General features: G+C 41.8%; 2 protein-coding genes across 6 annotated transcripts in view; both read left to right on the top strand.

Annotated features, from left to right (window-relative positions):
• The window catches only part of LOC117776316 (myelin basic protein-like), a 67,505-nt gene extending 42,956 nt beyond the window's left edge, over nt 1–24,549 (top strand). Inside the window, exons 4-10 of one of the 4 annotated variants that reach the window (XM_034610150.1) lie at nt 8,643–9,192; nt 17,269–17,373; nt 17,495–17,521; nt 18,369–18,398; nt 20,118–20,198; nt 20,341–20,359; nt 23,086–24,549. In XM_034610150.1, coding sequence (XP_034466041.1) covers nt 8,643–8,941 — 299 coding nt within the window. In that variant the 3' untranslated portion in view covers nt 8,942–9,192; nt 17,269–17,373; nt 17,495–17,521; ... (2 more) ...; nt 20,341–20,359; nt 23,086–24,549. The remainder of the gene's footprint in view (nt 1–8,642; nt 9,193–17,268; nt 17,374–17,494; nt 17,522–18,368; nt 18,399–20,117; nt 20,199–20,340; nt 20,360–23,085) is intronic. The other 3 variants (XM_034610151.1, XM_034610148.1, XM_034610149.1) reach the window with 3 other exon arrangements.
• Nucleotides 9,043–24,549, top strand: LOC117776318 (myelin basic protein-like). 2 transcript variants are annotated; one of them, XM_034610153.1, is made up of 6 exons: nt 9,043–9,192; nt 17,269–17,373; nt 17,495–17,521; nt 20,118–20,198; nt 20,341–20,359; nt 23,086–24,549. In XM_034610153.1, the coding sequence occupies exons 1-5, from the start codon at nt 9,073–9,075 to the stop codon at nt 20,341–20,343; spliced, it is 336 nt and encodes a 111-aa protein (XP_034466044.1). In that variant the 5' UTR covers nt 9,043–9,072; the 3' UTR covers nt 20,344–20,359; nt 23,086–24,549. The 2 variants fall into 2 exon arrangements, with proteins under 2 accessions (XP_034466044.1, XP_034466043.1); XM_034610152.1 differs by lacking the exon at nt 20,341–20,359.
• Nucleotides 24,550–25,170: the final 621 nt, after the last annotated feature.

Raw genomic sequence — 25,170 nt, 5'->3', positions numbered from 1 at the left:
GTGAATTGTGGTTAGGTTAAAGTTAAGGTTAGGCATGAATTGGTCATGGTAAAGGTCAGGGATAAGGTTTGGGTTTGGTTGTCCACACTGAATGTAAGACAAAGTAAAGTCCTAATGCGAATAGCTGCTGTTTGTGTGTGTGTGTGTGTGCTCTTGTACAGCTATCTTTGTGAGGACCAGTTTGACATTTAGTTTGGATGGTTAGAGTTAGGGTGGGGGGCTAGGGAATGCATCATGCCAATGAGTGTCCTCACTAAGATAGCTGTGTGTGTGTGTGTGTGTGTGTGTGTGTGTGTGTGTGTGTGTGTGTGTGTGTGTGTGTGTGTGTGTGTGTGTGTGTGTGTGTGTGTGTGTGTGTGTGTGTGTGTGTGTGTGTGTGTGTGTGTCAATACCTGTCATAAGCAAATGCACATGGTATGATGATCATCAATTTTCCTTCCATGGTGGTACACCATTAAACCTTTTTTCCGTTTTATGTCATCGTGAATGAAACACCTACATTAAAAGTGATAGCAGCAGAATGAGACAGAGGCAGGTTATTTGATGTCATATGTTATTGTTATTTGAATATGTGCACATTATGTGTGTACCATGCACTTTCAAACGACACACACTGAAACTGTTGTGAGAAAAACCTTTTACATGTTTGATCCACTCCTGTCAAGAAAACGAGAGTGATGCAGAAATGGGTGTTAACAATAGACGGAGAAAATGTTGTGTCTGTTTGTCAGGTAACACATCGTTGTGAGGAGCTGTTCGTAATGACAAGGGCTTTCATTCTATTTGGTAGTGCTGCAAGGTTAGCCTCACAGCTGTTTGGACAGATACTGCAGCACACAGCTGTGTATATAATGGAGCTTGCAACACTAGCAGAAAACAAAGGTCAGGCCAAAGGATCATCATCATTAGATGCAGTGTGGGACATTCTAAGTGTTTTCTGGTTTTGATGCAACATGCGGAAAAAACAGATGTTTAGCTACATCTTATCTTTATCATCACAGCAGAACACTTTTCCCTTTGAGGAACGCCCTTACCCATTCGAAGACACTGTGAAGTGGAAAGGTCATGAACACGGCTTGGGTTGTAAGAAGGGAGTGGTTCTGCAGCTCTTATCTCGTCCAGAAAAATCTCTGGAGGACTAACGTCCTGAATGCCAGATGGGGTTTCAGAGACAGAGAGCGTCTTTTTTCTTTCAGGCCTGTGGGTGCTTCAGATCCACCATGAATGCAGTGGCATGGGGAGTTTTTCGCCCCTGGGTAGGAGTTTTGGTCTGGGGCCACATAGCGAAGGGTGTTTTTTCAGAGGAATGCTTCCCGTGCCTCGGTCCCACCACAGTCCCTTGTTGTTGTCCCAGATGCTAAGCTGCACATCCTCTTCACACTGATGAAGAGGAGGAAAAATGAGCTCGAGACCCACTCCATGCATACCTCTTCCCTTCTAGATTCCGATCTTTCCCATCTTCCACGAATTTCTCGGCTGAACAGATCAGACAGGCTGTTTTTGTGTCCTGTATCATGCAAGTGGCAAGAGGTGGTGATGGTGATTATTCTGGGCATAATAAGCTGTGACTCCAAGGCAACGGATCAAATCCATAGTCTCCTATAATTTCACCAGAATCTTTAGGCCATTCTGATGCCTTAGTTTCCGTAGAGACATCTTGAAGTTGTGCTGGTCACTTAATCAAGATGAGGTAACAGGCTAGTATCTGGTCACCCTCAGACTGCAACTGTGTCTTGAGGACATCATGAGAAGCTGCGGACATATTTTGAATGAGGCCGGTATCTCTTGGTGCTAATAAATGCAGGCGTCCAGAGCGATGTACCGGAAAGAGCATATGTGCACCAGGTGCTGACCTCACTGTCTTCTCCTCTGGTGTCCTGAGGACCCCTCTGCTAAACCAGTGGCGGATAGTCCTGAGAAACTATCATTATGTGGAGATTCAACACGTTAATAAATCTGGTGTTTATGAAAGGAGCCAGCAAAGTGAAGGCAGCAGGCTCTCAGCAGACCCCTGTTTCTGTCTGCAGTGTTATGCTTCAGAGTGCTGGATAATTGGCCCTTAGTGTTGTTTACAAGTTGTTTTGCATAACCAGTGTCCAAACAGTGATGGCCGTGCAGCTGGAGGAGTTTGTTTTTTAATGTAGTGAGGGACAATAGACAGGAAAGAGAAACACCCCCACCCCCCACAACCCCCCAGCCTCCTTCTCTAAAAAATCTCAAAATGACATGAAAGGCTTATTTCCCTTCACATTTCAATATTTCCAAGGGAAACACAACAAGGTTCAACCGTAAATTGTCACAGTGAAATTGACAGTTAATATCTGAGAAGTGACTTCAAATTACACATTCAAATAAGAGGAGATTAGTCCCGGTTGCCAGGCTGAGTGGCACAGACAATTTAAATTAATGAAAATTGGTTAGGTGTGTGGAGGGATTTATTTAGGTCTGCTGGCTGCCTGACTGACTGCCAACTCATGTCATTAAACGAAAGGGAAGATTAGTCATGGAGGAGACAAGTCAGTGTCTGATTGATCATAATTTAGATATTGAGCCTTGGCCTAAACAAAAAGTATGAGCGCAAGCCGTCTCACTGGTATTGGTGATTGGGATGGATAACAAAATCCTACACAGCCAGGACTTACTGGCAGGATCTCTGGAAGTCCGTCAGAGTTTGGGGTGCTGAGACAAAGCCCATATGTTGCCGCCATATTAAAATGCAGTGCAGCTAAGCAGCATTCAGGATTTTTGAATTGATTTTAAATTGTATAGTATTGTAGAACAATTGTAGAACATTTTACTTAACAAAAGGCAACAAATTCGTTTTTTAGGCAATTCAATTATTCCCATCTTGACCAAGAATTCAGGGCACAATATATATTCTATATCAATGGCACCTTCTTGGTAAAATGAAGGTAAGTAAAGTTATTTTAGAAAAATGTAAATTCAGATTTTATTTTTGAGACATATTTAACCCACTTTTACCACCAATGACACATTCTTTTAGAACGTCCTTGCCTACTGAACTGAAACACAACACAGAATGCTGTGTCTCAGCTTTGGCGCAAATAGTTGTCGTGCTTACAGGTTACATAAACATCACAGCATATGCTTAATTAATATCACATTTAATGGTGGCAACACCTCTCCATGGCTCTGGTAGCATGTAACCTTCAGTTAGCCTTCAGTTAGCTAGATGTAGCTCAAACCCAAGTTGACACAACAACAAAATGGCCAGCCCTGTCAATTTGTTAAGAGTTTTGCACTTATATATATTTCAAATATGTAACTTAAGTTTTAAGTACTTTAAACTGCCAATGTCCGATTTGCCTTAGCAATAAATTAGCCGTTCTTATTGTTGACAGCCAGTTATCGTTACTTTAAAGAAAAAAGTTTCGGTCCTGGCACAGGTATCGGAAAAAACCCAAACAATACCTATCACTAATCAGTGACCCAGCCACTGAAAACCAGGTAAGCAAGCTTTATCTCATAGCTCGCACTGTAAGAGGTGAACCAGAAGAAATTGATATAACGGGAGCAGGAACACATCAGAGACAGTTATTGTAAGCTGTGTAGAAAGCAGGCAGCTGTGTACTGGTTTGTAGATGCCGCAGAATACAGAAAGAAAAAATCATAACATTGTGTCCTCACAGCGTCCTAATCTAACATACTGGACTTGTCATGATGCATTACTTACAGTTCTTGCTACCAGTCATGCAGCAGGATATTGTCCAGATTTCCTGTCTAGATTAAAGGGACTGGCTATATATAGTCCACTTGTTTTCTATCACATTTTGCTTATGTATTAAAAACTCTTATCGAAAGCTATTATAACAATCTTTCACAGAGACATTTGGCTCCTACCTGTCATCTTTTTCACAAACGATGCAGCTTTAATAACAAGATATTTTAATAATGGATGTTTGGTGTGTAGAAAAAAACATGATGAAGTGGGCCGAGAATAATTGAATATAGCTGATCACAATCACGAGTAGTAATTAAAGGATCATTACAGTCTTTTTCAATGTGATGGATTTCCTTTGGCACCCAGAGATTAAAACAACTCTGATCATTATTTGATATTGTGTATGATGGCTGGTAACTGTACAGATGAGTAAGCGATGTTATATCTGCAGAGATTCAATCATTTTAATAAAAGGTGATTAACTCAATGATACATTCAGAACAACAATAATACCACCTTGTCATATTTTTTTAGGCTTGAAAACAATGGGGTTTCGGTGACTTGGCCGTCCTCCACTCTGGAGAAGATTTGTTTTCTTAGCCAGAAATGTCAGCATTTGGCCAGCAATCACTAGACCAAACCAAAAACATTGTGACCACCATTTTCAAAGTCTTATTTGGATGCAGTTGCAAAGCCAGGAGCAAAACTTCAAAAGGGACTCTGTGATCCGCCATCGTTGATGTTGTGCTTGAAGTTGTTGCAAGTGCTGCTATAAAACCCGAGACGTATACAGTGACATAATGGTGTGGCTGAATGGCTCTATAAGTGGTTCTTAAAGGGTTATCAAGCTGACCCAACTTTGAACCATCACTAGCACCAGCACCGCCATCGAAAATGGGTACGACTCATTGGCACTGGTCAACAAACCTGTCATTAAGCATCTTTAACAAGAGGGATTAATCTGGTTCATCAACAAAGTTCCACATCAGCACGTAACCTTTTTATGGCCAAACATGACAAATGTGCAGTTATACTGGAGTATTACTGACTGTGGCAGGTTGTTGTTGTTTTAGTGGCAGCTAGTTGCAGTGCTGGGCTCAGAAAAGGGAGCAATGAGGCCATATTTTTATGAAACTGCTCCATGTACAGTGACCCAGCACTTTATTAGGAACACCATATGATTGTTGGTATAAGTATGCTATTAGCTACACCTGCAATTTGTACAAGTGCAGCTAATTATCAGCATCAGAAGCCAGAGCTGCTTTCAGACATGCACTAAACTCCGGATAACCTCCTGGAAATTCACAAGGGGCTGTAAATGATAACGTTTCTAACACACCAAAGGTGTAAGCCTATATATATATATATATATATATCTCAGGATAAAAAAGAGGAGCCATACATGCAGAAGATACCAATAAAGATGTCAACTTCAATGTTTTGCATAAAATGAAACAGAATTATCTTTGTTGACAGTTTACGTGTGGCTAATGTATAAGTTTGAATGGTTTACTTTACTGGTGTTTTTTGTTAATGCAAACATATCGCATTGTATTATTATTATTGTTAGGTCTGTCAAGCAAGCAACACAATTTTCAAACAGAAGTTGACAACTTTTGAGATTAGGTGTTTCCACTCTAGATAAAGTTTTGCACTGTTTATCACTTTGTAGAAAAACAATGGCGAAAGAGGTAGTGAATCCGAGGTGGTGTTTTGCTGTTGTAGACGGTCCACCTCAAGTTTTGAGGAAGTGCATTCTGGGATGCTTTTCACAGTTTTTTCACTGCATTCAAATGAAATTATCTTAGATTTTCAGCATTTTCAGACCCAAACCTACCATACCACTGAGATGTTTTCCTCATTCAGATGTTCTTAATAAAGTGCTTAGTTAGTAGTAATAACTGACTGATTTGCTAATTGCTTGGTAATCCCTCGAGAAATTTAGCAGATCCATAAAACATAATGAACATGCAGACTAACAGCACCTTGCTGTCGGCTGCCATGACCACGACTTCTAAGTAGAAACTTGAAAAAGAAAGACACGTCTTTTGAAGGTTTTTCTTGAAATTGTTTTCACGGTGAAGAAAAAAAATTCAAGCCAATGAAGTAAAAAAAACAACAACTCTGCTGACAAACACAAACTCCTTAAAGGAAAAACTATTATCGAGAAATCTGGCATCAAGCTGAGTGGGATGGAGTCGGTCACTTAAAAAGAAAACACTGAATTTTCAGAGCACAGAGGAGACTATGGAAACCATTCACTGCAGGTTTAAGTCATAGCTCATCATTGTGCACAGACGCCTATTGTAACAATAAATAGCTCATCTGTTAGCGTCAGGATCAATATTTTTTAAATCCATAATGTTCAATTGCCACAAGTGGGCTAAAAGCAAATAATAAAAAAAAAACAATAATCACAAAATGACTTAAAGTTGCTTTATTTTTTTAGCTTCATCCTTGTAGACATTTAATTTTTCCACATTTCATTGACTTACCTTCAGTTTTTCTGATAATAACTTTGCTTTAAAGCAGCTTTAAACCCTTAAAGAATTGGATTAATTTATACTGGGAACTCGTTGGGTCTCACAACAGCCTCTAAGAGCTGGAGCTTTTCGCTGAGGCCTGTTCACCTTGAGGAGGATGTAATTACGTGGGAATGAGACGCAATGAGCGAGACAACTTTCACAAAGTACTTTGTACAGCAGTGCAGGGCAGGGTGTGTGTCGACCCTGCTGTTACTATCTGGGTCGTGGGATTATGCTGAAGAAGGAGGTATTATTAGATGGTTTTTATGAGCCCTTTTACCATCATGTTGCAACGCACAAAGACGTTCAAAGTCATTTTCTGAATGATGTTTTAGTGTCTTGATCTGTTGGTCTTTCTATTTACAAGTGAAGCAATCTGATAAACAGTCAAAATCAAAAGCTGACATGTCCCCCAAAAATAGTTTTTTGAAAGTGCATTTAAAATGACTGAACAAAGAAAGAGCTGCAGATAATCCATCTGGTGGGCGACAGGTACACATCACGGAGGGGCTGTCGGAACACAAATGTCCAAGTGAATGGTCTCCGAACATTCTCCGGAGTTTCTCCAGCCAGCCCCCCGGTCCAAATGAGTCCATCTGTAAATAAAGCAGGATAGTGTCCTAAGAATTCACCACGAGTGAGTGGACGTGTTGATCTTTCATACGTGAAAGACACACAGCTATAAAGATACACGTAGAAGACAGGGGCACGGACAAAGACGTCAAACATGTAATTTCTGCAGCAGAATTTCTACGTTAAGTCTTATCTCTTGCATGCTGAGCCACTCCTCATCTGAACGCTTTCCTGTTGTTGGAAACGTGTCTGACCACAGAATCTGTGAAAGGCAAACTCTGGAGAAAGTGCAGATATGTTCCGGAGTTCATGTTATGCTCAAGTCATATTTGCATCTATTCTCCAGCGACGATCACAGTGGATACATGACTTGCGAATATGCCAGAAGGAAAACGAGCTGGAGAACTCACTGGACAAAATAATAAGAGATTAATGTTGCTGCTACAGATTTGTTATCAGGAGTTATTCCATGTAGCAAACCATGGAGTGAATTTACAGACGTAGCACGAACTGTAGAAGCAGAGACGGTAGCCTCGTAGCTCTCGGGTTCCAAATCAGATGAGTGTCACCGTGCTTTGGGCTGAAAATCCATACTTATAGGAGTTATTTTAGTGACACTGGGCCTTTGTCTCTCCGTAATAACTATGCAGCTCTGACAACGACCCACTGTTCCGCTGGTATTAGCATGCAGATTCTCTGTAGTGCTACACCATTTCTGCTAGTACAGTGTGGATATTGTGTCGGAGGCAGGAATGTGCTGGATGTCCAACGCTGTGGGAGCTGAGCGGCTTAATGGATAGCTGTCAAAGTGGACTCAACAGGAACAGCTGTGTCTCCGTCTCACTGGAACTATCACACTGAAACACACTTTGAACTGAAAACATGAACTGTGGTACTGTAGGGAGATGAGATCGGATGGTTTATGCAGGGTTGACTCTGTGAGGTGGTGCAACCTGAACATGTAAAAACATGTTAATCCAATTCTGTCAGAAATCAAGTTGTGTTAACGCACTGTGATGGATTGTACGCCAGTGAAATTAAACTTGCGTTTGTTGCTTTAACATTGATTTGACTCCGTAGGCGTCACCTCGGAAAACAAAAGGTGGTGAAAGTGACTCCAGAGTTTAGGGAGTACTTTTCAGTTGCTAATGTACTGTGCTCCAGTCTTCACACACAACTGCCATAACCGAAAACACAAACGCAATGATGACAACACTACTGCAAAAGCCACAACATGAAGCCACAATGTTGACAGAGATGAACAGACTTCTGCTTTTTTTTTCTGTGGTCAAGTGAGTCATCGTTTGTCAAAACCCGGTCAAGCCAGTGGCAGTTAAAAATGTGATGCTTGTCTGTTTGAGGTGTTTTGGTAAAGGTACTCAGAGATCCCCCAAAAGGAAGTACACAGACATTTCTACTTCTACCTTTTTGGGCACTTTAAGCACCTGTACCAACACCTCAAATAGAGAAGCTTCACATTTTAAGCATGGACTTGCTTGTCTTGATCCATTCATCTATGATGTATCCATTGTGCTTGCGTTTTCCGTTGTGTGTGTGCTTTTGTAGTTTTGTTGTGGCTTTTGCGGTTGTGTTTTCATCTCTGCGTTGTGGCTCTTGCATTGGTGTTTTCCGTTATTGTGCTCCTGTCTCGGCCAACGTACGAACGTCTTTAATCTCACGTCGCCACCTCTTCCACTTCAGCAGGTTCCCCCTGGTAAAGATGTGAAACGTTAGCTGTGCTGCTCCCTGCTACAGCAGGAAGGGCACGGCCGCGTCAAAAGAGCCCATTGTGCTGCTGCTGTGGTTTGTTGTGTGCCATGCAGGCCCGAGCCCATAGATGACCCTTGTTTGTTTCTGCACAGGACTGGGTGAGGCAGATGCGAACCAGAACAATGGCTGCATCTCGACGAAGCCGGCGGTGACTGACTCCACGGGCGCTGAGGGCCCCCACCAGTCCTGGACCCCCGCCAGCACAGCTGACCCTGACACCGCTACGCCACGCCCCCACCTGGCCCGCCTCTTCTCCCGAGATGCCCCGGGCCGGGAGGATAACACCTTCAAAGAGCGACCCTCCGAATCGGATGAGCTACAGACCATCCAGGAACACAGCGGAGCAGCTTCAGAGTGTGGATCGGATAACCCCGAACAGGACCTAGATTAGGCTAGCTTTTTTTTCCTCCTGCTCCTCTCTTTTCTCTTCTTCCTACTCTGTCTTTCAGTCTCTCATTTAAGAGAGAGACAAGAACCCCATTTTTGACAAATACAAATATACCAACAACTACCGCTACCACCATGGCATCTGCTAGCAGCTCCGCACAGGCCGCCTTCGGGCTGGGCCGCAGGAAGAAGAGCCCCGGCCTTTTGGATCAGATCGGAAAGTTCTTCGGAGGGGACAAGAAGAGGAAGAGCAAGGTGAGAATGCAGGGAGAGTTGAGGTTGAAAAAAAAACTCGACCCTTCTCATGTATCTCAGTTCATTCTGCTGATTCACTCCCAGAACCACTTATTTTTTAACTTCTAATTCTTTAGATCTTGTAATAATTTGTTGCATTATATAGAAACGTGGTGGTTTTAATGTTGTTTTCATGGTGGACCTGAGTCTGATACTGTCCCACGATTCATGGTAACTGGCTGATAGTTGACGAATCAACGCTGTTTAATGACTTTGGGTGGAGTTTGTTTTATTTGATTTTCTTTTATTACAAAGAGGCTGTGATTTTGAATCATTTTAAGGATACATTTCTATATTGTTCCGTTTTTCTTTAAATGGTACTGACATGCGTAGCTTTTGTTTTTAATATATCTGTTGTAAATGTGAAATGGTGGACTTTGTTAGCTTTTTACTGTCAAATTACAGTTTGCTTATTACAACTTTTGACAGAGTGGAGATAAGAACAGCTGTGTTTGAGTTCAGGTACTTCCCTTAATCATAACGATGATGGTCGGATTTGATGCTGATATCATTAAGATATGATGCTGGTACATTTTCAAGGCTTTGGGGATTCTTTGGAGAGTTAGTGCTGCTTCGTCGAAAATTTTTGACTTTAATCCTTTGTCTCTGGGCTCATTTTTAAACATCTGTGATAAGTCGGCCACAGGGAGGTACTTTGCTGCAGTTTGCACAGTATAGCAGTCTGCAAAGTCACATTCACAATTAATGATTATATTATGCTATAAATGATCAAAGAGGAAGACGATGTATATTAACATATAATGATATGCAGTATATTTCAGTAGGAGCATATTATCACCCCCCCGAATATATAGAGGAGGCTGCATCTCATAAAGTAAAAGAGCAGGCTTATCCAATCTGTCAGACAAGTAATTATGAGCCTGCATTGCTATTTAATAAGTCTGTACTTTAATGAGGTCAGGGAAGCAGAGTTTTTATGATAAGTAAATATTAAACTTTATTAATCAGGTCTACTTTGTCAAAAAAGTAAGAAAAAGATAGTTTGGGGTGTTGGCTTATTTTTACTGTAGTGAAAGTTCTGTTTGTGCTCCTGGCACCAGTTTGTCCATCACTTCAAACAGACTGGGATCTACTTCCAGTCATGATGGACTGCCGGGCACTGTTGCCATGGCTATTAAGAACCAGACTGCAGCTTTGCTGGTTCCACGCCTTTCCACTCCATGGGGCCCTTCACTCAGTGATGCCATCTGGAGGTGGTGTTGAAACTGGGATTCCAGCCTCGGTGTCAAATGTGGTGTAAATGTTCACAGACACCACTGAGCATTCATTGTGATCCTGACAAACACTGTACTGCAACAAGCTGAGGCTGAATCCCTCAGCCTCTTGTAGTGATTTCAGGAGGAAGGCCTGGCAGTGTTACATGAGTCACATGAGTCACATCTGTACAGCTGTCGTGCAACATGCACGTCACTGATGATGGTGAAAGGAAAGCTATGTTACTCAGAGCTAAATCCTGATAATAACATCCACCATTTCTAACTCTTGGAGCACTAATCAGTGCTTTGGCAAGGAAATCACTGAGCAGGATGAAAATATGCAGTCCCCCCCCCCCCTCATGCCTTATGTCAACTATGAAAAGGTGTTCAGTGTAAGATTCAGGATGAGAACATTATTTTATACATGTATGCTTCAAGTCTCAAGGCTCATTTATGCTCCATGTCGTCTGTATTTGTGGGCGTTTTCTGAAAGCTTACAGTCAAAATAGGGCAGTACCACCTGAAATCGTGGGGGGGCAGTGAAGCCAATTGTTCAAGCGAGATGACCATAAGGAAGAAACCAAAAGGAGGAAATTTCATCAATGGCCGTACTTTCTGAGACTGTGATTTTTTAAAAGAAACTAAAGGCATCTATACCATTTTTTAGCATGGCACATAGTCCAACTCCTTCAGCGTTGCCGTGATTGTATTTGTCAGAAACGATCGACTCTGCACTGCCCTCTAGTGGATGTGTTGCTTCACAACCATGCCGTTAAAAAGCACACGCAGAGGTGTGAGCCTTATGAGCTTGTGACCGTTTTATCATTCGAAGCAGGAGCATAAATGAGCCTTTAGCAGGAGCCTGTTCTGCTGATCAGATGATTTTGTTTAGCTTTTTGTGAAAACTGTTACTTCTTGAAATGTTCAGGGAAAATGTCAACAGAACAAGTTGTGAAGCTTTTAATTAACATTTAGGCTCGTGATCAATTTGCTGCAGTATTTTGTTTAGATTTTCTTGTTCTCCTTTTGCCACAAAAAAAACTTGTACAAAGATATTTATATACTATATATATACATATATATATGTATATATGTATGTATTCACCAAGGGTTTGCCTTCAATTGATGAGTGTTAACATCTCAACTTCTCAAGTAAATGACTGACAGGTTCGCCCCACCTCTGTTGCCTAGCAATGTAAAACAAAAGAAAAAACAGGCTGCGCTAACTTTCTGCTGCAAGCACTTATTTTTCCAGAAAGAATTCATAATGGAAACATTTTTTTAGCATAGATTCAGATCTGCCCTGCCTGTGTGCACAGACACTCCCAGCATATACTCTGACTTGTTGGCTGCAGTGTTAGAGGGGAGATTGTGTCCTTGCTTGCTGTTATAGATTATGCTATGCATGCTTATTTCAGTAAAGCTCAATTGTTTTATGGTTTAAAGCTTTGTCTGATTTACTTTATTTTCAATCTAAGCCTGAGCTTTGACAAAGTGTTGAAATGAGAAACGACACCAAAAAAAAAACAAGAAACGACTGCAGGAAATCAGCATTTGAATGCTAACAGTTTTATTTTATTTTTTTATCATTTCAAATTACATGGGTAGCTAATTGGAGGGGAAATTAAGTTTGCATGAACATTAGTAAAATAAAGAATCCTGATTTGCATATGAATTTCTTGAATATATATATATACGAGGCAGGAGTGATTTATTTTTATGAAGCAACCTTTTTCTGAGGAACAGAAACCAAAACCTGTGTGACACTGTACTCTAACCGCCGGGGTCTCAGATGGAGCCCCACATCAGCTGTAGCTCACCTCAGGTTCACATGTCTTTGACCCAGTGGGAGAGTTTGGATGGATCGCTGCTGATCCCTGCTCTGTAACGCCTTCAACTCTTGTAACCATTTGTATCTGTTTCTAACCTGATCCTGTTCGGAGCTTTTTTTCTTTTTGGATTACTGCTTGATTAAAACTCTTTAACAACACTCAGTTTTTTTTGTTGTTTTAATTCATGTCTCGATGTCTCCATTTTTTTCCCCTCTTCTACTGTTGTGAATGTGTGACGAATTGTTCTAACTGCTCGCCTAACTCCTGTTAACACTCGCCGTGCGACTAAGAAAAGCAACGAGATGTACGATGCTTAACTTTGAATATTCATTCAGCGTGTCTGGGCTTTGTTTGCATCCTCGCTCTTTAAGATTATAGACGTCAAGACAAATAAATATATTTCACAGTTGAGTCAGTCAGTCACATTTGTATTATGCGAAACAAAAGGAATTATCAGAGTTTAATGGAAAGTGGAGCTACTGTTTATCTCCCTTCTGATAGTTGGGAGTAATGGCTGACTGACTTCAATTGTTTTTTTGAGCCTAAAGAGGAAACAGCGAGATGAGAGAATGAAATAAACTCTGATCACCGCAGGCTCCTCGTCCGTGTTTCCTGGAGACACATGTGAATTTAAAGTCATTAATTTAGATTTATTTTGGAGAGAAGCGCCGCTGCTATTGAGTCATTTAAATTTTGTCAGAAGCAACTTTGTGTTAACGTGACCAGCAGCATGTTCGCAAGAGTTAGGCCTCTCGTGAGTTCCTCTCGCAGATTCAGTCAGTGCAGGCTTATTTCAATTTCTGTTTTCAGATGCTAAAATGTGCAATTGTATTCATCTCCAGTAGCCGGGCGCCCTGACACAGGAGGTTTGCTACACTAGACAAACACTGTCTAGGAGCTTGGAGAGACTCGCATTCTAATTTAATTTGATTTAAAGAAAAGGTGCAAATGATTGATACAGGAGAATTAACAGCAGGCCTTCCTTATCAGCCCCACATTGAAAGAGCCAGTGCAATCTCTGTGTGTGTTGCCTCTGAGTTCGAGAAATGAAAGGAGCAAATGTTATTCAAGCATTTCATTTGGATGCTGGTGTTATGGGCTTCTTGGCAAATGTTTAAACAAATGAACCTTAAGGGGCCATGTGGAAATTATTGCGGTGGGGAGGAGGCCTAAATATTATGTGTCTTAATTAAAAAAGAAAAGAAAAGAAGAAAACAGTCTCCCCAAAAAGTATAGTTTCCATCATCCATCATTTATCTACACCACTTCTTTGAGGGTTGCAGGGGGAGCTGGAGCCAGTCCCAGTTGACATGGGGCACAAGACGAGGACTGACATACACACACCATTCAGACCTGGTATTAACATCCGTCCTGAGTGATCCGATCACAAGTGATAAGCATTAAGCAAGTGTGAACATAATTTGGTCTTCACGAACGCAAAGGACCGTCTTGATTATTTTCACATAGAGCGGGGAAATGAATCACAAATGGTCACCAGGTCTGAACAGAGCTACAGAGACAAACAACCAATCAGGCTAACAGGAAAGTTTGAGTCTCCAATTACCCTAAATAGTTAAAAGATTTGAAAAAAAAGTTATACTGTAATTTAAAACCTATTGATATCAAAACACAAAGATTTTCAAACTTATCTTAAAATAAAAAATAAATGTATATATCCCCTTCACTTTTCATACAGTCCCTTAGAAATTAGTTCTTCCTTCATCGGTCCTGAACGACAGCACAGATAAAGGTTTAATGAACCTTTTTACTCGGTGCTTGATCTCATGTGGTGCGAGACCTGATTGCCTTTCCAATATCGTGCTGCGTCTGTCAGTGGAGTCTATCTCCCCTGACAGACGCACCGCTATGTTTGTCAGGCAGATCGATTGGCCCAGCACCGCCGCTGTTAGTCAATCTGAAAAAGTGCAACTACAAAACAGAAAAGATATTCTTAAGAGTTGAGCGTAGTAATTACTGTGGACCTCAGGTGCACAGGCTGATCTGTACATTTCAGGTGTGAAGCTGCAGAGACGCTGACATCTGTAACTCCGCTTCCTAACCACTGGGGGGGCATGGCTGTGTGAAACAGAGAAGTGCTGCTTCCTCCCATGAAAGGGTTTGCTAATGATGAAGATAACAATTCTCAACCATGCATGTCCAGCTCTCCCCACTCCAGGATTAATTATTAAGCATCATTCATAATGAAGCAGGCTGCCCGGGCAGCGACCTCTGACCTCTGCGATCATTAACCTGCACTTTGTGGTAAGCTTCGGGTCGGGGACGTCTTCGTCCTGAATCCTGATTTCTGCCATCGCCCTCCTCGTTTCCCCCAGCTCATAATACATCATCTGAAGAACAATGTACAGAAACAGGCAGAAAAAGTTGTTTTCACATCAAAGGGCTGAAATTGGAGACGGCACCATCCAGGATTCATACAGCTTCATTTCATCTCCTGTTCCTTCTCTCACCTCTTCCTCTTTTCTGCCCCAAACAAAAGGCGACGCCGCCAAAGCTGCTCTATTTTCTCCCTCCTCCCATTTTTCTCTCTGCCTCCATCATTTGCATCCATTCAAAAAACACAGTAGGTGATGTAATAGACTCACACACACACACACAGACACACACAGAGTAGCATACACATTAAAGAGGACATAATTAATGGGGGTCACTGTTGAAATACTGAGGAAGCTGCAGGAGCTGGAATACACATTATGACAACAGACATCACATCGTTGACATAATCATTATTATAAAAGCACATTTGGTGGTTATACAGACTGACAGAAACCTTTGGCATGAGTCATAAAAACCATGTTAGTTGGTCCATTTTCACAACCCCCCCCCCCCCAAAAAAGACAGTAAAGGTGGCACGTGTGACAGCGCACGTCTCTCACATCGTGTGAACCGTTGCACTGCAGATACTCCCCCCCCACACACACTTTTTCGTCCTGCATTAATGGGGTCACAGAGAAAAGGGCTGAATGAGGCAGCATTAACTGAAAAGACTGCACATACTGAGTGGGTGGAAATGTGTTTGTTATTTTCCTCCTCCCGTGGGAAGCAGGTTGGAATCATACTTTTCACCTGTTTTGTGTCTGAGCTGTTTGCAATTTTTATTATATTATCTTTTCTCTCTTTTCTTATGCACACCAGTTTTTTCGGGGCCTTAGAGACAGAGGGTATGGACCTGCGCTCGTCTTGGTAAAGCCTTTGTAAGGTCTGACTTCGAAGCGCTTGGCTGCATTGACTTGTGTGTGCAGATAATAATTCATTTTCTTGTTTGAGATAAAGCCATGACAAGAAAATACCAAAAAAAAAGAAAAAGCTTCTAATACGAATTTGTCAAATGTCACTTCGACACACACAAACTCTCAGGTGTGCTCGACACCAGACCTTTTAGCCAGTACAGACGTTTTTATGAGGAACATGCGTACATCTGAATTGGGATAAAAATGCCGACCGTCTCATACTATAATAAAGTAACAAATGATTGGTTGTACCATTTCTATAATTACAGTAATTACCATGGTGATTGGTTGATAGCAAGGCAGGCGGTTTCCGAGCTTTATTTCAGTTTTCGTCCGAAGGAACTGAACAATGGAACTAGCTGCTTTTTCATTTCCTGTCTTCAGTATCATCGTGATATTCTGAAATTACTTCTTTAGCGAGCTGAACCCTTTCCTTCCTCAGTGTAACGTCTGACACAGTGTTTTTATTTCTAATATATACATTCCTCAACTCACGTTTTGAACATTTTCAGCTAAATTTAGCAATTATACCGATAACCCTGATCACTTTGGTCCCTATAATTGTGTTACATGAATTTCACATGGTTTCATGTCTGCACCCGATCCCTTTTCTTTGCTCTTCAATTATTTGCAAATATTGGAAAGGGGTGTTGAGATGTTGTTTAATTGCTCTGAACACATGAATACAACACTTATTTTTACAGTGTCCATGCTTTTCTCCACATCCCCACGTCAAAGCACATGAACACACCAAAGTCGGAAAAAACTTCACAACATCACAACCTTTTGAGGAGCATGTGAACGCACAGTTTATGAAAATCTGCGGGTGGATGGAAGTTAACAGGAGATTTATGTCTAAGTAGAGCAGGCAGCATGAACATATACAAATTCTCAGGTGGTAGCTCTCAGCAGCCACGTCTTTCTGTGGTTTGCAAGGTCAAGAAGTTAAAAACCTTAATACAGCGAAGTAACTCTTTACACAGGTGTTGGAGCAGATGGTGAAAATGACCAGAAAAACATTGAAAGAAAAGTTTAAACAAATTTAGTTTAAATTATAAGTTTCTAACCATCACTGTGCTGCAGATTCTTATTTCTTCCCTCCACTGTTACAAACCACAGCTGCATGCACAACACCACACATGGTACGTGCTCTAAAGCACTGTAGCCTGATCCATACCAAACAATAAATACATCCTTTTTATATGTTGATCTAATGTTCTGAAGTTGAATATTGCAGCATTGTGTCTTGTTGCTGCCTTCGATGATTATAGACAAAGATAAAGTTATTACATCACCTGTAAATTGATTCAAAATTCAATTCAGAACTAAATGATTGTTAAATAATCTCATTTATGCAACAGTTCTGAGCCGCTGTTGTTTCCCATCAGCCACCTCCTGTGGTGCTATGGCAACACGTCATTTGGGTGCTTTTGTTTTCATCAGTCAACAGGTAAGTAGAACAAGCAACAGGACGGCCTGTTCAAATGGGAGTTATTTCAATGGTTCATTTATTTCATTCCCAGGAGGTAAATAAACTCTTTTGTAACAGGGTTACTTCTCCATCAGTTAAGATACTAATCCTACACTTAATGATTTTCAGTATTTGAGGAGGCATTTCACTCTCAAGAGTTTAAGCCCAAGTCAATTTAGTTTTGTGCATAAACATACATGTAACACGTATGTCTATTGTTCCCTTTCTTTCCTTTCCCTTCTTTTCCTCTCCTCTCCTTTCCTTTCCAGGGATCTTTCCGTGGCGCTCTCTCTCCAGGCCCTCAGAAAGCATCTGCAACCTCCCCTCGTAAGCGTGGAGCAGAAAACGCTGTGGTCCATTTCTTCCGCACGATTGTGAGTAATGCTCAGAATGAACTCCATTGATCAGTCACCGACTCTTCTGTCCATTCCCTGTGTCTGTTTCTCCTGGTCTCTCACTAACTGTGATGAATCTCTGTCATTAACTCTTCTTCAGGTGTCCCCTGCCCCTCCTAAGTCCAGGGTGAGTCTGAGTCACACTGACACTTTGCTACAAGTTAAAGTGCATACATACATGTACATATACACATATACAGATGTAGAGGACAGTAAATGTACAAATCTTTAAGGAGAAACTGTATGGCAAAGAAGAGCACACTGGTACTACTACATTAACTCAAGAAATGCAACAATCAATCTGATCCTGCGCAGAGACGTAACAAACATATTTGAGATATTTAGGTCCTCATGTGCACTTTCCAACATTTGCAACTATAATTTTGCACAGAAAGTATGACAAATGTGCAAAGAGATACAATGTGCAAAATCAGGTGGACCTTTAACTTCATTTTTGAACAACTGAAGGAAACACATCGTCCAATCTTAACACACAGTCCATGGGTCAAACAAACAACAGATGACATCCTTTTGGGGGGTTTAGGGGTGCAACATTGCATAACAACAGTTTCTTAGCTGTTACTGAACTATATTCATCTAACACTATGTAAGATTATTCGTGTATATGCTGAGTGTTTTCCATGAGGCCTATCAATTTAAAGGGTTTCACATGTGTATTTAATGCATTTATGTCTATGTTTGCTGCTGAATGTCACTAAACTTGTGCCCTTCTCAATGTGAGCATCTGCCTCGCTCCTCTCTCCTTCCCCCCACATATCTGCCCTCCTTCCCTCTGTTCCTCATCTGCTCCTGCCCCCCCGTGACCCTGTGACTTCTCCCCCTCCTGGATGGACCCTCCTACCTGCCTCCTCTCCTTCCCATCCTGCCTTTGCGCTGAGTAAGACCCACGTTTCTATTTTGTCCCCTCTGTCTTTTACCCCCTGTGCTTGTCTCTTGTTGCTCTACACACCCAGTGGACAGGACTAGCAGCCAAGATGGGCATGGTAGGTTTGGTTTGCCTGATGAAATTTAAGCAAAGGGCGAGTGAGGCCATCCTCTAAAACAGTGGCTCCATTTCCATATTGTCTCCATCAGGCACTTTAGCCATTGTAATCCGTCCATTCATCAGCGATGCACTTCCCTCCGACTTCAGTCCATTTCAAACAGATCATTTCCATTTCGTGGCTTTTCGTGCCGCCTAACTTGTCCATTTCACATGCGCACATTTTTATATTCATGACAGCACAGGCATTACCCCTCTCTTCATTATCCTTCTTTCATTTCTAAATTCCTCTGCGGCTGGCTGAAGTGAGGCTGCCTTCTGCTTTAAGTGACGTTATCCGCACTTCATTGAAGCTCCTGGTGATAGTGTGTTTGCTTAATCTGAATCATGAGGCAGCTCTAGGGTGGATGGGCGTAAAGATTGAAATGTGGACACAGGAGACACTGCTGAGGGAGCAACTAGAAACTCTATGGAGGGCATTCCTCCCCCCAAATTCCACACACTCAATGAAATCAATTCCCTAAATATGCCTGATTTTGAGGGAAATCTGTAAAATAAAAAAAAATGTCCTTTCTCGAAATGTTAAAGAAAGTGAAATCAACTTCCTGCATCAGTCCCCTCAATAGAAATCACACCAGCATTTAATGGGTTCTTCCCTGACCCTTAGCACATTCTTCCACCAAGTTTCATGGTAATCCATCCAGTTGTGTTTGTGTAATCGTGCTAACACACGAACAAACCAGCGAGCAAACAAACAGGCAGGTATGAAAACGTAACCTCCTTGGTGGCTGTCTCAGGCTTTCTTCCTTTCTTTTTCACTAATCCTGAATTTAACGTCTAGTTACTTCAGCTTTCCTTTGCAATATGTTGCAGTCAGTCGATACATGCAATGGTTCATAAAGGACAAGAAGGACAGTTTTGCCTGTGCATACTTTGAATTTGAATCTGAATCCGTTTTTTCTAACTGCGTTTTAAAGTTCTGTTTGAAGGGAATTAACCTTCAAATCAGTTCCCATAGTTCATTTTCCATTTTCTGATGTGATTCAACATCAACATCTCTGCATGTTTAAGCGTAACCAAAATAAAATACATTTCCTCCACTTTATTTCCTCCTGTGAGGAAGTGAATAAAGGAACTTCCTGAATGTCACAAAGACAGAACGGGAAACAGACTCTTCAAGAACTGATGAGCATCGATTTGTCCTTTGCTGTCGTGTTTCTTAAGTGACAGCTCTCGGTCTTGGTACTGTAACCTGCAGGTATATGGATTGATTGACATGTGGTCTCGAGAGGGTGTGGCCTTCACGTTTGTACAAAGAAAATTCCCACCTCTTTTCCTCTAAAAGAAAAAAGTCATTGGTGGCTTGAACCTTTTCCCTTTCTCACCGACCCTCTTGCTGCTTTACAGCTCTTTCGCTCATGTATAATTCAATTAAAGCTCTCGGATGAAAACCCTCCAGCAAGTGGAACACAATTATACTGTAAAAGTAGGGAGCAACTGGATTGCACATACAGAATGGATGGCCCGGATACTTTCAGTTTTCAAGAGCACACCCCGGAGAAGCAGGTTTTATGTATCATATTCTCTCCAGACTTTTCTGTTTGTCTTGTATCATCCCCTCTCCCCACTGAACTGAAAAGCAATAAAGGGCTCCATGCAACAGCTCAGTCCCCAGCCAGACATCTCCACGACTCTCTGACACACTCTCTGTCTCTTGCAGGGCAACCAGAAGTCCCAGTCTAAAGCCAAGAAGGCCAGTGCAGGGGATGGAAAAGGCTCCCTCACTAGGATCTTCAAAATGGTAAAGAAAGACACTGTGTTACAACGTTATATCCAAGTGGCTCCTCTAAACCTTTTACCTCTCAAGGAAATGAAGCTGAATTGAAATTTGAATATTTCATTAATCACTTTCTTTGCCCTTTTTTTTTTTTTTTCTGCCGCAGTGATGATATCAGCAGCAGAGTGAGTAACTGATACCTGATGTAGTTGAGTTGAAGTCACTGCACATTCGTACAACATTGATACGCTCAGAAGACATCCTAATCTCATCACTACTGCAGCTGCAGAATAATAAGAGGCTTTTAGAGGCCAGATTGATCATCGTGCACGCTACCAGCTTTGACGCCAGCTCGGGTATAATCATGCTGTGGATGGTAGATCCAGTTTTGAGAAGGGTCCAGTGGGGGCTTTAGCTAACGTACTTTAACTGCTTTACAGGGAAGAGGTTGCTTGTGTAAAATGTATAATACAGCAATATCTTGCAGTGCCATCAATATCTTGCCAAGCCCCATGAGCTCCTTCAGGCGCTTTGGTGGACTCACTGCGCACAAATGTTAGAATATGAAACTAAACATTGGACTCTCTCTGTCCTGTTGTGCTCATATTGAAAATCTGTTTTGTATGCAGTCTATGAGATTTCTGATGTTTTTTTTACTAACTTACTGCACATGAAAGCAATAGCAGGGAGGATGACGCCAAATTCAGAAGCTAGTTTGGAACATATTTGTTCTGTTTTGTAAATGTTATTATTTTGTTTGTTTCTTTGGATAAAAGCTTTTTTTTAAAGTCTTAATTCAACATAGGCAAAATGTGCCCCTACCACATAGAAGACATTATATACAAATTATAGGAAAATGTATCCATGTTTTATAAGTCTCTTAAATGTTAACGATATACAAAGTATAGTTCTAATTGCTTTTAGTGTCTTTGAATACAAATCATATATAAGCTGGTTCAAAATTTGTATAATGTCCTGTCCCTGATTTATAAGTTACCGTTATATATTAATAGCTGCCATAATTCATTATTTTATAGTAACAATAACTCAGATGGCTGTGGGGCTGTTTGAACTTAGAACTAGTTCTGATGGTCACAGCCCCTGCACCAGAAAGACAAGTCACCTTACTCCAGTGGCTCTCAGTATGAAGTGTGCTGCAGAGATCAGGTGTTTCTGTTTACAGCACATCCACACCAGCGTCTGCGCTTTTCACCAAATGCTCTACTGACTGCTTTTTCATCCTGAGATATTTGTTTTCTGTACTTATTTTCATTTACGGGACGTTTCACATGTCAGAAACATCATCAACATGCGCACACGCTCGCGACGAATCCTCCAGATAATCTCCTGCCGTTTTCTCACATGGGCTCTTCAGTGCTTGTCCGAGTTCAGTGCTTGTCCGAAAGCAGCTTTAGTGTTTCTGATCTGTGGCGATCGTAGAATATCAGACTTTTAAAGTAAGACATTAGAGGTGAATTAATAAGTCAAAGAAAAAATGAAATGTCAAAAAATGAAAAGTCCAAACTGCTCAGAGCACAGATGGACGATATGACTCAGTTCTCCTGTGGTGACTAAAGAGACCTCAGGGATTCAAACTCCCACACAGAGAGTTTCAGGACATTTAATCTCTTTTCATACTGAATGCCATGAACAGGAGTGGCAGCTCCCATGCTCTGCCAGTTCACCCCCGTCAGTGTTTCATCAGCCGGGCTCTCTCATGGCACCTTACATTAGTTGGTTTAGCAGCTAGATACTGACGATGGACAGAAATCCAAATTTCCCCGGGGGCTGCGTCCTCTTCTGTAGTGGCTAAACTGTTGTCACTAATCTACATGAGAGTAAACAGTGTGGAGATGAAGAACTTCTGGGACGCTGGTTTCAAATCTCTCTGATAGGACTAATTAGCGCCGGCTCTGTGCCGTCACACCATCACTTCCGTTTTTTTTCTGCGCTCGAATGGCATCACGTTACAAATGGAAATGAGCACAAAGCCACATTCACTTTAAATGAATGTTTCACACTTAGTTTCTATTCATTTTCTGCTTTCAGATTTAAATCTCCGTTCACTTGCTGTTTATTGAGTTTTCCTCTGAGGAAAAGCTTCGAACAAAAGCTCAATCCTCAGCCTTCGCGAGCCATCCATAAAGATTTGTCTCATGTGTATAATCTTTCTTTCTCTCTTCCGGAGTCCTCTATTCTTCCTGTTTAGTTTTTTTTTTTTATCTGAATAAGAGAGTTGGAAGAAAAACAATACAATGTGGTTTCAGAGATGGCTTTGTAGTAAACACAGCACATATTGTCTGGAATTCAGGGAACAATGAAAAGGGGAAACAGGGTGTTTTGGTTTTCCTCTGAAAACCTTAAGGACATATTTGCCGGATTTTTGGAGCAATATGTTCCAACAGCTTTACCTCCTGTCCAACTCTATTTCCTCTCATAGGACAAATACAGCACAAACTTGCCGTAGCACAAACCATTTTCTATAAATAGCAAAAAAATAAAATAATGTGTGATAAAAGTTGGAAGTTTTGGAGTCAGAATAAGATTCTGAAACATTTCCCTTCACCTGAGTATCTGCATCACATTTCTGACTATTCTTGTGTTACATAGGTTGTATTGTGTTTGCGTCTCCTATTCCAATTGGCTTTACTTTGATTTTTCATGTGTTCAAAATTTTGACTATTGTCTAACTAGCTGTTCACGATGCACTGTGGGATACAAAGAGTGCACTATATAGGGTATCAAAATGATCTAACCTTTCCAACACCACTACAAGATGGCAAATTCACTACAGGGTGATTAGTGAGTGACAAAGAATGAAAACAGAAACATCCCAGTGGTTCTTTAACGCCAGACATGCGGGGCGGCCACGTGCACATATTCATCTGATGATGTGTTGTGTGTTTTGCAGGGAAGCAGGAGCGCTTCTCCAGCCAAACGCTGAGGTCCCTCTCCACTCGACACCCCCCTTCCAACAGCTCGAGGGCAGACGTTCAAGAACACGGGACTAACGTGGGGGAGAAAAAGAAAAAAAGAAAAAGAGGACCCCGCTCACACTCGACCTCCCCTCCACCTCTGATAACACTTTAATGTTTCGCTAAATCCCTCGCCTCTCCTTACCCCCCCCCCCGCCTCCGCCTTGGCTGGTAGATAGCGACACAATCTGTTGCCCCCCCCCCCCTTCCCTCCATCCCTCCCTGCATGCGTTGTGCTGAGTAGTTGTCATCATGAACTGTTTGCTGAAGTTGACCCTGAAGCCGCTCACATGTGCAGCCTGAATGACCCCTGCTGACCCCCCCGCCGTGGCTCTCTCCCCCTTATACGTGTGCTGCTTGAGTTTCTGTGGACGTCTCACGTAGTTTCTCTACATTTAAAATAAAGGTGGCTGAACTGAAGCACACCCGGAGCAGCTGAAAGTTGAGGCCGGTGCAAGTCCGACTGACTTGACCGTCATTGCCGCTCGTTGACTTGGATGAAAAGGCCGGGTGGCTTCTGTTTTTAGTAAAGAGTGATTTTCTGTCTTGTCACGCTGTCGTTCGTCGAACCCCTCCGTGTTTGATTCTTTTCTAATAATATATTTAACAGTGTTCACATTGTTATGAGAGCCATTGTGTTCCACCCTCGTGTCTTTATCTGTTGCTAAGTGTCCTGTCATGTATGTCATGTCAATCTGTGTTTGTCGTTACGGCTGGCTGCAGGTTTTTTGTGGTGAAAGATACACTTCTCAAACTTTCTAAAATCAATATCCTGTAGTAGCCACCGTGAGCAGTAGATACATTAGCCGTTTCTAATGCGTCGTTTCTTTTTCAGTCCACGAGATAATGATTTCCACTCATTTTCCTTTCCACATGTAGAACTAAAGAATTTGACAGTGAGCTATTTTCCATTTTTAAAACATTCCCACTCTGAATCTGAAGCGTGAAGCCAGATTCAGAGCTTCCATCTCTGCTTCAGTGTAGTCTTCTCTATGTTTCGTAAGCACAGCACAAGTGCCTTTTCCTCCTGACTACCAAAAAACAACGTGCTGTGTCTCCTCTTTGTGGATAATTATAAAGAAAACACAATTTCAAGAAGGTGCTCTGTAACTAACTCTGTATTGACACATTATAAGGTGTTTACTTGGGAATGTTGTCTGACAGAACTGTGCCACTCGGGCTGTTCCAAACGTCCCCTCTTTCCCAACGCAGGCCTGTGTGATGTGTGGCGTCCGCCTCTCCTCCTCTTTGTGCGTGCTTGAGCCTCATTGAGTGCTGTGTAGTGTTTGTTTCTTCCCCCAAGTGAATGAATGTAAAGATCCTCCTCATTATTGTATGTGTAATAAACATGACCAGCCACTTAACTGAGAATGAAAAATAAATAAAAAGGATAAAACCAACTCCATTTCTGTCTCGTGGAGTGTCTGCTTTGTTTACCTCCACACGACCAATGAGGGGGCACCACACTAACTGAAGTGAGTTGTGATACTGGGTCGGGTCACGGCTCCACAGCAAACAGAGTTGTGACATCGTTTCTTTCATGAAGCCACTGAGTGAGTGATCGTCATTCACGATACTGAGCTGCAGCAGCTGGAGCTTCTTCAGGCTCAGGTCTAATCACAGTGTTAGAGCTGGGTGAACCCTGAGAGACAGCCTCTGGCCTCCAGGCTTAGGGAAGGCAGACCCAATGAGTTTGGGTCTAATCGGCTATAAACCCAAAGGTAATTGGTTCATTCACCTGTTGCTTTCTGAACAAACACACATGGGAGCTGCAGGCCGTCCTGTCCCCGTTATTAAGTCCTAACCGTCAGCGGCTTTTCTCTGCCCAGATGACACAAAGTCTGATCGGATAAATCTTTCTCAATGATTAGAACAAAACTAAAAAAAACTCATGTCAAAAGCAAACTTCATAGAACATAAGGCTAAAAGAATAATAATTGAATTAAAGAGATCCACTTTACATTTAAAATGCTGATAACGTAGTTTTTATTTTGAAGGCCTGAAAGGCTCTAAGGATTCCC

Source organism: Hippoglossus hippoglossus, chromosome 16, assembly GCF_009819705.1.
Source record: "Hippoglossus hippoglossus isolate fHipHip1 chromosome 16, fHipHip1.pri, whole genome shotgun sequence".
NCBI lineage: Eukaryota > Metazoa > Chordata > Actinopteri > Pleuronectiformes > Pleuronectidae > Hippoglossus > Hippoglossus hippoglossus.
This window is presented reverse-complemented; position numbering and strand designations above follow the sequence as displayed.

Excerpts from the sequence above, each read along its gene's own strand:
- LOC117776318 (XM_034610152.1), top strand. The coding sequence starts at position 9,073 with ATGGCATCTGCTAGCAGCTCCGCACAGGCCGCCTTCGGGCTGGGCCGC. Across the intron at positions 9,193-17,268 it reads ACAAGAAGAGGAAGAGCAAG|GGATCTTTCCGTGGCGCTCT; the intron begins GTGAGAATGCAG and ends TTTCCTTTCCAG. Across the intron at positions 17,374-17,494 it reads TCCATTTCTTCCGCACGATT|GTGTCCCCTGCCCCTCCTAA; the intron begins GTGAGTAATGCT and ends ACTCTTCTTCAG.